The sequence below is a fragment of the Stomoxys calcitrans genome, chromosome 3, assembly GCF_963082655.1.
Source record: "Stomoxys calcitrans chromosome 3, idStoCalc2.1, whole genome shotgun sequence".
Lineage (NCBI taxonomy): Eukaryota > Metazoa > Arthropoda > Insecta > Diptera > Muscidae > Stomoxys > Stomoxys calcitrans.
This window is the reverse complement of record NC_081554.1, coordinates 89728434-89742178: the sequence shown is the minus strand read 5'-3', so window position 1 is coordinate 89742178 and position 13745 is coordinate 89728434. Positions and strand designations below refer to the sequence as shown.

The 13745-nt window shown below is 41.4% G+C and overlaps 1 protein-coding gene across 2 annotated transcripts in view; it reads left to right on the top strand.

Moving 5' to 3' along the window:
* LOC106088699 (guanylate cyclase 32E) overlaps positions 1–13745 on the top strand; it is a 186606-nt gene that overhangs the window by 146109 nt on the left and 26752 nt on the right. For both annotated transcript variants that reach the window (XR_009397617.1, XM_059364804.1), the window contains 3 exons: positions 6284–6490; positions 6655–6813; positions 13271–13729. Coding sequence is in view for 1 of the 2 variants with exons in the window: in XM_059364804.1 (XP_059220787.1) it covers positions 6284–6490; positions 6655–6813; positions 13271–13714 (810 nt within the window). In the remaining variant the exon portion in view is untranslated. The remainder of the gene's footprint in view (positions 1–6283; positions 6491–6654; positions 6814–13270; positions 13730–13745) is intronic.

Sequence of the window (13745 nt, the reverse complement as noted above, 5' to 3'; positions counted from 1 at the left end):
AAGGTGTTCTATATTCTTATCTTCTTCGATGTCCTCACAGCTTCTGCAAAAGTCATTGCCGGCAACCTTTAGTCTGTCAGTAAGTTTTCCAATCAGACAGTGACCTGGAATGACGGACATAATGACTGAGAGGTCTGTTCTAGACAGTGGCAGGTGTGTTATGAACTGTTCAGCCATCTCGTTAAGAGATCTGCGACAGTCGAGGGCGGTTTTTGTGTTCAAAAATACGTTATCCAGGGATTTAATTGCTGCCTGGCTAACTGAAAAGATATTTATGCCAATCGTCGTTATGATATTATGTCTTAGCCATTCCACCCCTTTCTTAATTGCAATGATATCCGCTTGATACACACTGCAGTGGTCGGGTAACCTTTTCCATATGACCAGTTCTAGATCTTTAGAGTACAACTCAAATCCCACTTGGTCCTCTAGTTTGGAACCACCCTTATAGAAGTCTAGGTAACTTCTATTATCAGAGGTATCGTAGTTCCAATCGGTTCCATCAGGAACAGTGTTACAGAACTTTTTATCAAAAAGCGGCTCACGTAAGGTGTAATCCACATTGTCTGGAACATTGGACATTGTATCAAAGATAACACAGTGTCCGTAGCCGCCACATGACCATGACCACAGAGAAAGCTCCGTTAGCCTCACGGCAGTGGTCGCAGCAATTTGTCTAGCAACAATGTCCAGAGGTATTAGATGTTCCATTAAATTCAGTACATCAGATGGTGTCGTCCCCAGTGCGGCTGTGATGCACAAACAACCCATACTTTGGATCCGGTTAAGTATTGAGCAGTAAGTGGATTTTTGAAGCGCCGTCCACCAGACCACAACACCATACAGCAATATAGGTCTGACAACTGCAGTATATACCCAATGCATGACACGCGGTCTAAACCCCAATTTTTGCCGATGGCTCTCTTGTAGGTGTATAGGGCAAGAGTTGGCTTTCTTGCTCTTTCCAAAATTTTGGATCTGAAGTTCAATTTCATGTCCAGCAAAACACCCAGGTATTTTGCACGTTCTGTAAATGGAACATTCCCTTCTCCCAAGAGACGGATGCCACCGTAGGCAACTTGTATCTCCTGCTGAAAAGAACTACTTCTGTCTTGCACGGATTTATACCTAGAACACTTTCGTTAGACCACTTTGCTGTTGCACGTAGAGCTTCCTGAGGTATATCTCTTAGAGTACTGGAAAGCTTTTCCCTAACCGCTTTTAGCACGTCATCAGCATACGCGACCACTTTTACACTTTTTCTTCCAGGGTCAATATTATATTGTTAATGGCTATATTCCAAAGTAGAGGAAACAGTACACTTCATTGAGGCGTTCCTCTGCTTACCCATATTTAGAGATCCACAGATCCAAAACCTGCCGTAATGCTTCTTTTAATAAGTAAGTTATTAATAAACTTTCTAACGGTAGAGTTGATGCCTAAAAACTCCAACTTCTTCATGATTTACGTTGGTTTAACATTATTGAAAGCACCTTCAATGCCAAGAAATGCTACCATTGTATATTCCTTGACAGCGAGAGAACGCTCTATATAGCCGACTAGGTCGTGAAGGGCGGTTTCAGTGAATTTGCCTTTATTATATGCATACTGCTGCAACAGGCGATCTCCAGGGATCTTTGCCCTAAGATATGTTTCTATCAACCTCTCAAGAGTCTTCAGCATAAAGGATGACAAACTGATAGGACGAAAATCTTTCGCCTTCGTGTGGTAGGGTTTTCCTGCTTTTGGAATTAAAATGACCTTCGTGTCTCTCCATACCACAGGTATATATGACATGCTGATACCAGTGACAACCTCTTCTGGCACCACATTGTCTGTTGGAGAATTTCCCGGGAAATGTGTATTAACGAGTAATTCTAGTGTTTTCTCACTAGACATTGTCCATACATTCTCTCATTTCTGAATATACCCCACCGTAATAGGTCTCGAGGACAAAATCTTCCTTAGTCTAGAGGTCTCAGATGTATCCTCTACGGAGCTGCAGAATTCTACGCAGAATTTGTTTTGAGCCTTTCTCAGCTCGCCTTTATATTTTCTTTGCTCAGCCTTATATATGTCCCAATCGTGTGGTGCTCTTGTGGCTTTCGCTCTGTTCAAGAGTTTTCTGCAGTCCTTGACGATCCATGACGATTGCTGTTTGCCCCTTGGCTTGGCACTAGGGCATGCTGACACAAGCGAGTCATTCAGGGCCTTCGTGATCCGCTTGACCATTATGTCCACATCCTGCGCAGTTTTCAATTCCTTTTCTGGCCATGAAGGGACGTGCAGATTTGAATTTGAGGGGATAACCACTATGAAAAATTTTCTGATGTTCTCGTCAGTTTTCGAACACGGGCGTTCAGCGTTATAGGAGGACACGCTTACCTCTGCGCTACGATTGCCTATGCATTATGTTTTAGACAATCGGAAACAGATCTTAGTCCCTGGGTTCTCAATGTAGACTCCCAGGCCCACTCTGTCCTCAAACTTTGATCCATCTGTGTAGCATGAGCTTCCAGATGGCAATACCGAAGTTCCATCAACTCATGGATATCACAACGCACGGTTGAAAATATGTTTTTCGGTGAAACGAGTAATATTTTTCCCATAGTGCACAGTGGGATTGGTCGGATAGAGATATCTACATGAAATTTTTCATGGTTATAGCTGATGTGTATTCCAGTTTATATGTGAACTTTCAGGGCCCATTGGTGGGCCTTCAAAGTTGGTCACATCGGCCCTAGAAAATTTAGTTCGGGCTGTCAAAAGAAATTGACTTTTTCACATTTTTTTATTTGTAACTCGCATAACTTTTGACTGAAGAATCGGACCTTAGCATATATCGAAACAAAAAAATAGTACAATTTATTAGCTTTCCAAATCAATTAAAAAATTTGAAAATCGGACCATAAATACGAACAAAATTTTGTAGGGTCAAGGCGATCAACTTTGAAGCCCTACAAATTAGCCTACCACAAAGTTAGAACGGATAGAGATATGGACATGAAACTTAACATAGCCAATGATGAGGTTCAATAAGTATGTAAAATTTGGAGACCCTAGTGGGACCAGAGACTAATCCATGAGGCTTGAAATTTGGTCACCTCGAGTATGTCAAATTTTAAAGCTTGCCAAATAATCGTTTATACACCGATCGGCTTGATTATTTTTTTAAGATAAAGCTAGTTAAAACCTACAAAATGTCTAGAATATTCCTAACGGTTTATGTGTTATGGTACTTAGGTACGAGTATTAAAAAAATTGGTACGAATTGTCTAATCATTCCAAAATCTTTAATTTTTTTTGAAAAAAAATTTAACATCGTTATTTCCTTCTTGGAAGACTATGGGAATGTAATCACAATCTGTCAACCACCGACTGGAAGATTGGTAGATTAGATGACGCTGATGGTGACCGGAGACATGCAATATGCGTACTCAATTCCGGCTGTCGCAGACCTCAACAAGTCTGAATGGATTGTATCCTACGGATTCACCAAGTTGAAACTTAGAAGCAGTGAGGTTGGGGAATTAGGAGACGACTCAGCAGTTGTTGCTGAACATTTGCCTGAGGAACTATCGACCACATCGCTAAAGTCTGGCGGATTACAGGAGACAGAAAATCCCCCTGCCACAATCGATACAGGAGGGGATGGCATCGAAATGGGACCCGGCAAGCCCTTTGTGAGTGGGTCACAAAGATGGACTGGGCTTAAAGTGTGCGCCAACGGGGGAAGCACGGAACTCATTGCTTCGACAGAAGCAGTTAGTGAAGCATCAAAGGAGAAATCGTCCACTCCCCAAGACTCCAGTGTCCGTAGGAAGAGTGGTTCCACAGCTTTCTCACCTGCCACTGGATGCGTACGGAAGCTCATCATGACAAGTTTAATCTTGTGAGTATGAACTCCTGCTGGAATCGTAAGACGAGGCTAACACAAGTTCTGAAGTTCTGAATCCTGACTATGGTCCGGTTTCTACAGATAAAACTACAACATTGTAAGGCAGCTTCGGCGGCACTAAAGGTCCTCCTGTTGGCAGGGGGATTCGACGTGGGTGTGTGGAAGAATGGTTCGTAGACTAAGAATTCTGGGATTTAAATTTTTCATGGGTACGGGGAATGGGAGACACAGAGCCTGTATTCTTGCAAAGAGTAGTCTAAATGTTTTTCTTCTTCCATCGCTAAGCACTGAAGATTTAGTAGTAGCCAGTCCTGAAATAAATGGCTCGCTTGTGTCAGCATATTCTAGTGCCTAGCCTGGGGGCATACAGCGACCACCATTATGGACGCCATAGCTAGTTGGTCTAAGGAAGGACTGCAGAAAACTCTTCAACAGAGCAAACGCCACAAGAGCACCACACTATTGGGACATCTATAATGCTGAACTAAGAAAATATAAAGGCGAGCTGAGAAAGGATCAAAACAAATCCTGGGTGGAATTCTGCAGCTCCGTGGAGGATACATCTGAGGTCTCTAGGCTAAGGAAGATTCTGTCCTCGAGACATTTTATGGTGAGGTATATTCGAAAGTCAGAGAATGTATGGACAATGTCTAATGAGGAAACACTAGAACTACCCGTTGATTCATATTTCCCGGGAAATTCTCCAATGGACAACGTGGTGCCAGAAGAGGTTGTCACTGGTATGCATTCGTCGGAGGTTATTAGGGAAATTGAGCCGAAAATCCTTTGGGCGATAAGAAGTTTTGACTCCTTTTAGTCGCCAGGCCCTGATTATGTATTAATGGTTGAATTACAAACTGTGTCTGATAGACTAGTTCCTTTTCTTAGGAAGATATACTCTGCTTGTATCAGCATGTCATATTTACCTTTGGTATGGAGGGACACGAAGGTCATTTTCATTCCCAAAGCAGGAAAACCCTACCACACGAAGGCGAAAGATTTTCGTCCTATCAGTTCATCATCCTTTATGCTGAAAACTCTTGAGAGTTTGAGAATAATATATATTAGGGCAAAGATCCCTGGAGATCACCTGTCGCGGCAGCAGCATGCATATAGTAAAGGCAAATCCACTGAAACAGCCATTCACGGCCTAGTCGGTGGGCTACCGAAAGTGTTTTAGGTATAAACCCGTGCCAGCAGAAAATACAAGTTGCCTATAGCGGAACCCGTCTCCTTGGATGGAAAGAAAGTTCCTTTTACAGGAAGCGCAAAATACCTGAGTGTTTTGCTGGACAGGAAATTGAACTTCAAATCCTACATTTTTGAAAGGGTAAGAAAGGCAACTCCTGCCCTATACACCTGCAAAAGAGCCATTGGCAAAAGCTAGGGGGTTTACACCGCGTGTCATGCATTGGGTATATACTGCAGTTGTCAGACCTATAATGCTATATGGTGTTGTGGTCTGGTGGACGGCGCTTCAAAAGTACACCTACTGCTCAATACTTAACCAGATCCAAAGTATGGCTTGTTTGTGCATCACAGCCGCACTGGGCATTGTGGTTACCCAAATTGCAGCGACCACTGCCTTGAGGATAAAGGAGCTTTCTCATTGGCCATTTGGCGGCAACGGACGCTGTGTTATCCTTGATACACCCTACCTGAGCCGCGGTGTATTAACCATTATTTGGCAATCAAAATTTGACATGCTCGAGGTGACCAAATTTCAAGCCCCATAAATTAGCCTCTCAACCCACTAGGGTCCTCAAATTTTACATTCTTATTGGGAAACATCTCAACAATTACTATGTTAAGTTTCGCGTACATATCTCTATCCGTTCAAAAGTTCATCGGTTTATAAATAGTTCAACAATATACACAACAAAAATACCGACGACACCTTGACATAAATTTAAAAAAAAAAAATTTAGTTTTCTATCGAGCTCTAAAAGAAGAATCAAACCGGTCAGCCCATAAATTACTGTTTGGTAAGCAATTCAAAATTTTACAAGCTGGAGGCGACCAACATTGACTGTTAACTTTCATGTCCATATATCTATCCGTTCAAAAGTTCCAGAATTATTTCCAAGATTTTTCGATTTGGCAACACTTTGCATCGCCGATATAAACCATCCAGAATGGTAGCTCTCATTATACCCACCCACCAACATCTCTTCATTCTGTTCGTGAAATACCGCTGAATTACGTGGTGTGGGTTGTTATTCAACGCCTGAATTTAGCGGTCAGAACGGTTCTTATTCCACAACCTTTTACAACATGCATTATTTCTCACTTTTATGTAAAATAGTCAAACAGTTTCAATTAAAACAAAACTTTGTGTATTTTGCGTTTTAGATGGGTTACGAGTAATACATTTTGTTATTACAGGTGGAAACTATTGGCGATGCTTACATGGTTGTCTCTGGACTTCCATTGCGAAATGGAAATCGGCATGTGGGTGAAATTGCTTCGTTGGCTTTACACCTTCTGGAAAATGTGGCAAATTTAAAAATCCCCCATAAGCCCATGGACACATTACAATTGCGAATTGGAATACACTCTGGCCCATGTGCAGCTGGCGTCGTTGGTCTAAAGGTATGGACGTAAGAAAAACACGCTACAAATATGTTGGCCCCATTTTAAAACACAAGAAGAAAAACAAAAACTTTTACAACATTTTCATTGAATTAAGCTTTTGAAGCACATACACGTAACTACATCAGTGTCTTATGTATTTTTATTTATTTGGGTTTCCATAGATGCCTCGTTACTGCCTTTTCGGTGACACCGTCAATACAGCTTCCCGTATGGAAAGCACAAGCGAGGCCATGCGAATTCACATATCCCAGGAGACGTATCAATTACTACAGACTGTGGGTGGTTACCAATGCATCGAGAGGGGTCTCATTAACATAAAGGTAAGATTTCTTCCAAATTCACCCATAATAGGGATGTGACACAACTGTGTGGGGGAGCACCATGACATCACGGTGAGCACAAAAAATAAATATTGTTAAGGCGACTTGTTTGGCCGATTGTCATTTTGTTTACCCTTGACCATGGATCACAGACATAGGAAATTTACAATGTATAATTTTACCAGGGTTGTGACAGCAACACCGTGTTTCTTGGGATTAGGTGAACTAATGTTGACTTAATCCCAGTCAGTTTAAGTGAAAACAAATTAAATTCCTTACAAATCGAAAGGTAGCAGAAATTAAGGTTATACTAAGCCTTAAGGCTTTATTTTTGTTTAAAAATTAAAGAATTTTGCCATTCGTAGTGGTTTTAGGAGTCAAAGCTAAAAACTGTTTAATTTTGGCGCGTTGATTTTGTGGAATTTATTTGCAGAGTTGAATTTTTCAAGGCAACGCTCAAAACCAATGCGCTCATTCAGTTTCGGCCTTTATAGTGTGCCTCAGCTTATCTTTCTTACATATAACAGTTTGTGTTTGATTGTGTATGTGTGTTCCGTATGGATCAAAAGGGCTCTTGGTCTTCCGTCAGTGGCCCACAATTCATAGCTTGCTTTTTTCTAGGATATGGATTGCAAACAAAATAAAAAAAAAATCCAGAGTGCGTCCTTAGCCTAACTAATCTGCCACGGAGGCCACCGTAACGCAGAGGTTAGCATGTCTATGACGCTGAACGCCTGGGATCGAATTCTGGCAAAATGCAAATTTTGCCCATGAACATTCCACTATAGAACAGGGGCAAACTTCTCACATAACAATGAGTGCAGTCCGATTCAAGTTTAAGCTCAATGATAAGGGGCCTCCTTTTTATAGCCGAGTCCGAACGGCGTGCCGCAGTGCCACACCTCTTTAGAGAGAAGTTTTACATGGCATAGTACCTCACAAATGTTGCCAGCATTAAGAGGGGAAAACCACCGCTGAAATTTTTTTTGATGGTCTCGCCAGGATTCGAACCCAGACGTTCAGCGTCATAGGTGGACAAGCTAACCTTTGCGCTATAGTGGCATCCACAGAATCCTGGCGAGGCCATAAAAAAAATTTTCTGCGGTGGTTTTCCCCCCTAATGCTGGCAACATTTGTGAGGTACTATGCCATGTAAAACTTCTCTCTAAAGAGGTGTCGCACTACGGCACGCCGTTCGGACTCGGCTATAAAAAGGAGGCCCCTTATCATTGAGCTTATACTTGAATCAGACTGTTCTGTGATATTTGAGCAGTTTGCCCCTTAGTGGAATGTTCATGGGCAAAATTTGCAATCTACAACAATGTCCTCCTCGTCATGAAAGGCAGAACGAATCTGACATAAAAATATTACGTCAAGTGTTTGGGGGTCATTCTTTTTCCTTAAACCGCCTATCAAGACAATGAAGGTTTTACAGATAGTAGATACGAACTTTACTTTGAAATATGGATTCAACTTTCAGAGATTTTTGACCCCAAAAAGGCACCAACAGACATGTAACCTTTTTATGACAACATGGGACGCAAACTTATGGTATTTAAGAATAGAGTAGAAATTTGGCATCAAAATTTCTCAAAGGACTCCCAATTTGCTCGAAAGGACATTTTGCCGATTTAAAAAAAATCTAAGTCTATATGAAAGTGTTTTAGTAGTAGTATACGAACGTAACATTCAAACAGTAATGCCGAGAGTTCGTCTCATACCTAAGTTGACATGTAGCCCAAAATGATATTCTAATGAAGAGTACATGGGAGTAGGGTAAAAATTTGTTCCATCCACATGAAAAAGCTCTAAACAGTTCGTATGGTAAGCACCTGAAATGGCTATATAAAGCCAAGTTTCTAGCGTTCGCCGCTCTTTCAATTCCCATTAAACGGACAAATAACCCGAAAATAATAATATGGGGCATAAGTAAAAGAAGAGTGTACAAATCCTACAGATAATAAATGAAAAAATAAGAAACAAGTAAAAGCGTGCTAAGTTCGGTAGGGCCGAATCTTTATACCCTCCACCATGGGTCGCATTTGTCGAGCTCTTGCCATGGTATCTCTTTTTAGGCAAACAAAGGATAAACGAAAAGAATTGCTATGTTATTGAAACAATATCAAATTATGGTTCATTTCGGACCATAATTGAACTGAATATTAAATACCATAGTAGAAGTCATTGTGTACAATTTCAGCCAAATCTAGTAAGAATTGCGCAGTTTAGGGGCTGAAGAAGTAAAATAGGGAGATCTGTTTATAGGGGGCGCTGTATTAGGCTTTAAACCGATTCATGTCATATTCGACACGTATGTTAAAGGTCATGAGAGAAGCCGTTGTACAAAATTAAAGCTAAATCGGATAATAATTGCGCCCTCTAGTGGCTCAAGAAGTCAAGACCCCAAATCGGTTTATATGGCAGCTTTATCAAGTTGTGGACCGATTTGAACCATTCTTAATGCAGTTGTTGGAGGTCATAACAAAACACGTCATGCAATATTTCAGCCAAATCGGATAGGAATTGCTCACTGTAGAGGCTCAAGAAGTCAAGACCCCAGATCGATTTATATGGCAGTTATATCAGGTTATGGACCGATTTGAACTATTCTTAGCACAGTTGTTGAAAGTCATAACAAAACACTCCGTGCAAAATTTTAGCACAGACCAGATCGGTTTGTATGACAGGTTATGGACCGATTTCAACCATACTCAGCAAATTTGATGGAAGTCATAATAAAACTTCTCATGCAAAATTTCAGCCAAATCGGATAAGAATTGTGCCCTCTAGCGGCGCAAGAAGTCAAGACCCCAGATCGGTTTATATGGCAGCTGTATCAAAACGTGGACCGATATAGCCCATTTACAATCTCAACCGACCTAACTAATAAGAAGTATTTGTGCAAAATTTCAAGCCGATAGTTTTACTCCTTCGAAAGTTAGCGTGCTTTCAACAGACAGACGGACGGACGGATGGACGGACATAGTTAGTTCGACTAAAAATGTCATGACTATCAAGAATATATATACTTTATGGGGTCTTAGACGAATATTTCGAGGAGTTACCATCCTATGGTGGAGGGTATAAAAATATTTTGTGCTAAGTTCCTGTGCGGCTGTACAATTTTAATGTTTTTAAAATACACACTGCATTCAACCGAAGGTATTGGCAAGTTGTGTATGCCAACAATGTGGAATATATTTGAAGTCAAGAAATACCCATGAGACCTAGAAGTTTAGATTATAAATACTGCCCAACCAGCGGAACATGCATAATTGGCCTAGTAATATGTTATATTCCTGGAAGAAAAAGCTGTAAAAGTGGTGACGTATGTTGATAACGTCCCTATTACGTTTAGGGGAAAGTTTCCCAGCACTTTTAAAGATATATAGCAGGAAGCTCTAAGTTCGACAGCGAAGTTGGCTACCGAAAGTGGTCAAGGCGTAACTCCGTGCAAGACAGATGTAGTTCTTTTTAGCAGGCGATGCAAGTTACCTGCAGTGGCGCCTGTCTCCTTGGGAAGAGAGGACTGTTCCATTTACTAAAAGCACAGGAAATTTAACTTCAAATCAAACATTTTGGAAGAGCACGAAAGGCAACTCTTGCCTTTTACATTTGCCAAAGAGCCATTTGCATAACTTGGGAGTGTAAACTGCATGTAATGCACTGAGTTGTCAGACCTTTAATAGTATACGGTGAAGTAGTCTGGTTGACTGCGCATTAGAAGACCACCTGCTGTTCAATACTCAGCTGGATCCTAAGGATGGCTTGTTTGTGCATCGCAGCCGCACTAAGGACAACACCACCTAATGCACTCTATTTAATGATACACCTAATGCCTCTGGACAATGTGGCAAGACAAATTGCTGCGATCACTGCTGCGAGGCTAAGGGTGCTTTCTCTTTGATCATGCGGTGACTACGGACACTGTATTATCCTTGATACAATGTCCGATGTTACATGCAGTGTAGATTACACATTGCCTAAGCCGCTTTTTGATAAAAGTTACTGTACCACTATTCCTGATAAAACCAATTAGAACCACGAAATCTCTGGTAGTAGAAATTGCAGACTTCTACACGGATGGCTCCTAACTAGACGGCCAGGCAGAGTTTGGGGTGTACTCTGAAGAACTAGGTTGGATTGGACATATCGAGAAGATTTCCCGAACCAATGCGGAAATCCTTGCAATTAAAGAAGTGGTGGAATGGCTAAGATGTAATGTCATAACGATGATTGGCATAAACATCTTCTCAGACAGCTATTAAATCCCTGGAGAACGTATTTCTCAATTCAAAAAACGCACTCGACTGTCCTCGCCTGTTCTGTAAAGCAGGCGAGGTTGCGAGTCTAAGTACTACTCTACACATTCCAGAGGAACTGGAATCTGTGGGTATGCCTCTAGCAAAATGTAAGCTAGGTCTTCAGGATCAGGTTCGACGGTCAACAAAGGGCGGGTTGTGAGCATTTCAAAATTATGTGGCCTAATTTAGACTTGAAGAGGTCTACCGCTGGGTATGCCTCTAGCGAAATGTAAGCTAAGTCTTCAGGATCAGGTCCGACGGGCAACAAAGGGCGGGTTGTGTGCACTCCAAAATTAAGTGTCCTAATCTAGATTTGAAGAGGTCTACCGCTTTGCCGTCGCAGGCTAGATCCGACGTCTCAGTCATTGTGTCCGTCATGACAGGTCACTGTCTGATCGGAAAACATGCTGACAGACTGAAATATCGGCTTCTGCAAAAGATGTGTGTAGAAGTCGAAGAAGAAGAGACTTAAGAACATCTGCTGTGTGTGTCCCGTGCTAGCAGTCAGAAGCAGTTCCACTTTAGGTACTCCTTTCATTGAGAACTTGTGTGATTTAGCTGATATCAACTTTCGAAAACTGTTGGGATTTTAAAAAGCAATCTGGATGGTTTAGATGAAGGAACTAGAAGGCATCTTCCTTCTTCTTTTCCTGTGGCATCATAATAGCCGAAAACGTCTAAGTGATTCTGATGGCAGACTGTCACTTAAACCATACCTAACCTTCTGGGCTATTGGGGCGACATAATTAAATACATCATTTTGCTTTATAGAGATAAGATACAAATTGTTTATACTTTTCTATATTGACCGTCTTCTCTTCTTTCCAATCTTTTTGTTTTATTTTCAGGGAAAAGGTGATATGCTTACGTATTGGTTGCTTAAGGCTTTATTTTTGTTTAAAAATTAAAGAATTTTGCCATTCGTAGTGGTTTTAGGAGTCAAAGCTAAAAACTGTTTAATTTTGGCGCGTTGATTTTGTGGAATTTATTTGCAGAGTTGAATTTTTCAAGGCAACGCTCAAAACCAATGCGCTCATTCAGTTTCGGCCTTTATAGTGTGCCTCAGCTTATCTTTCTTACATATAACAGTTTGTGTTTGATTGTGTATGTGTGTTCCGTATGGATCAAAAGGGCTCTTGGTCTTCCGTCAGTGGCCCACAATTCATAGCTTGCTTTTTTCTAGGATATGGATTGCAAACAAAATAAAAAAAAAATCCAGAGTGCGTCCTTAGCCTAACTAATCTGCCACGGAGGCCACCGTAACGCAGAGGTTAGCATGTCTATGACGCTGAACGCCTGGGATCGAATTCTGGCAAAATGCAAATTTTGCCCATGAACATTCCACTATAGAACAGGGGCAAACTTCTCACATAACAATGAGTGCAGTCCGATTCAAGTTTAAGCTCAATGATAAGGGGCCTCCTTTTTATAGCCGAGTCCGAACGGCGTGCCGCAGTGCCACACCTCTTTAGAGAGAAGTTTTACATGGCATAGACTTGAAGAGGTCTACCGCTGGGTATGCCTCTAGCGAAATGTAAGCTAAGTCTTCAGGATCAGGTCCGACGGGCAACAAAGGGCGGGTTGTGTGCACTCCAAAATTAAGTGTCCTAATCTAGATTTGAAGAGGTCTACCGCTTTGCCGTCGCAGGCTAGATCCGACGTCTCAGTCATTGTGTCCGTCATGACAGGTCACTGTCTGATCGGAAAACATGCTGACAGACTGAAATATCGGCTTCTGCAAAAGATGTGTGTAGAAGTCGAAGAAGAAGAGACTTAAGAACATCTGCTGTGTGTGTCCCGTGCTAGCAGTCAGAAGCAGTTCCACTTTAGGTACTCCTTTCATTGAGAACTTGTGTGATTTAGCTGATATCAACTTTCGAAAACTGTTGGGATTTTAAAAAGCAATCTGGATGGTTTAGATGAAGGAACTAGAAGGCATCTTCCTTCTTCTTTTCCTGTGGCATCATAATAGCCGAAAACGTCTAAGTGATTCTGATGGCAGACTGTCACTTAAACCATACCTAACCTTCTGGGCTATTGGGGCGACATAATTAAATACATCATTTTGCTTTATAGAGATAAGATACAAATTGTTTATACTTTTCTATATTGACCGTCTTCTCTTCTTTCCAATCTTTTTGTTTTATTTTCAGGGAAAAGGTGATATGCTTACGTATTGGTTGCTTAATAAACTACCGCAGCAACATTCTACGATGACGTGCAACGATGCAACACCAGATCTGATTAGAGCCACGCCTGATCCCACACCTGACAGCTATGCCAGCAGCCTGAATACCATTCATCCAATGCTACTCAATTCTAACTGTATTCTCAAACACAATTTGCCCACCAATAATTCCCATCAGCAAGCACGTCTGCGTAACATACGAAATACCTACTGTAATTGTGCCACTAAGTGTTTATACAATCGGCGTTCCGATGATAATGTCTATGTCGAAATTCCTACAAGGAGCCAACAGGAGACTCCTTGCAACAGCAGTCATTTATGTGTCTGCCGCCTTAATAACAGTGTCCTGCACACGACCAATAATCAACGGGGACCACGTTCAGCACCTGTAATAACCTTTAGATTATAAGCAAATCTGCCAAACGTCAGTAATTATAGAC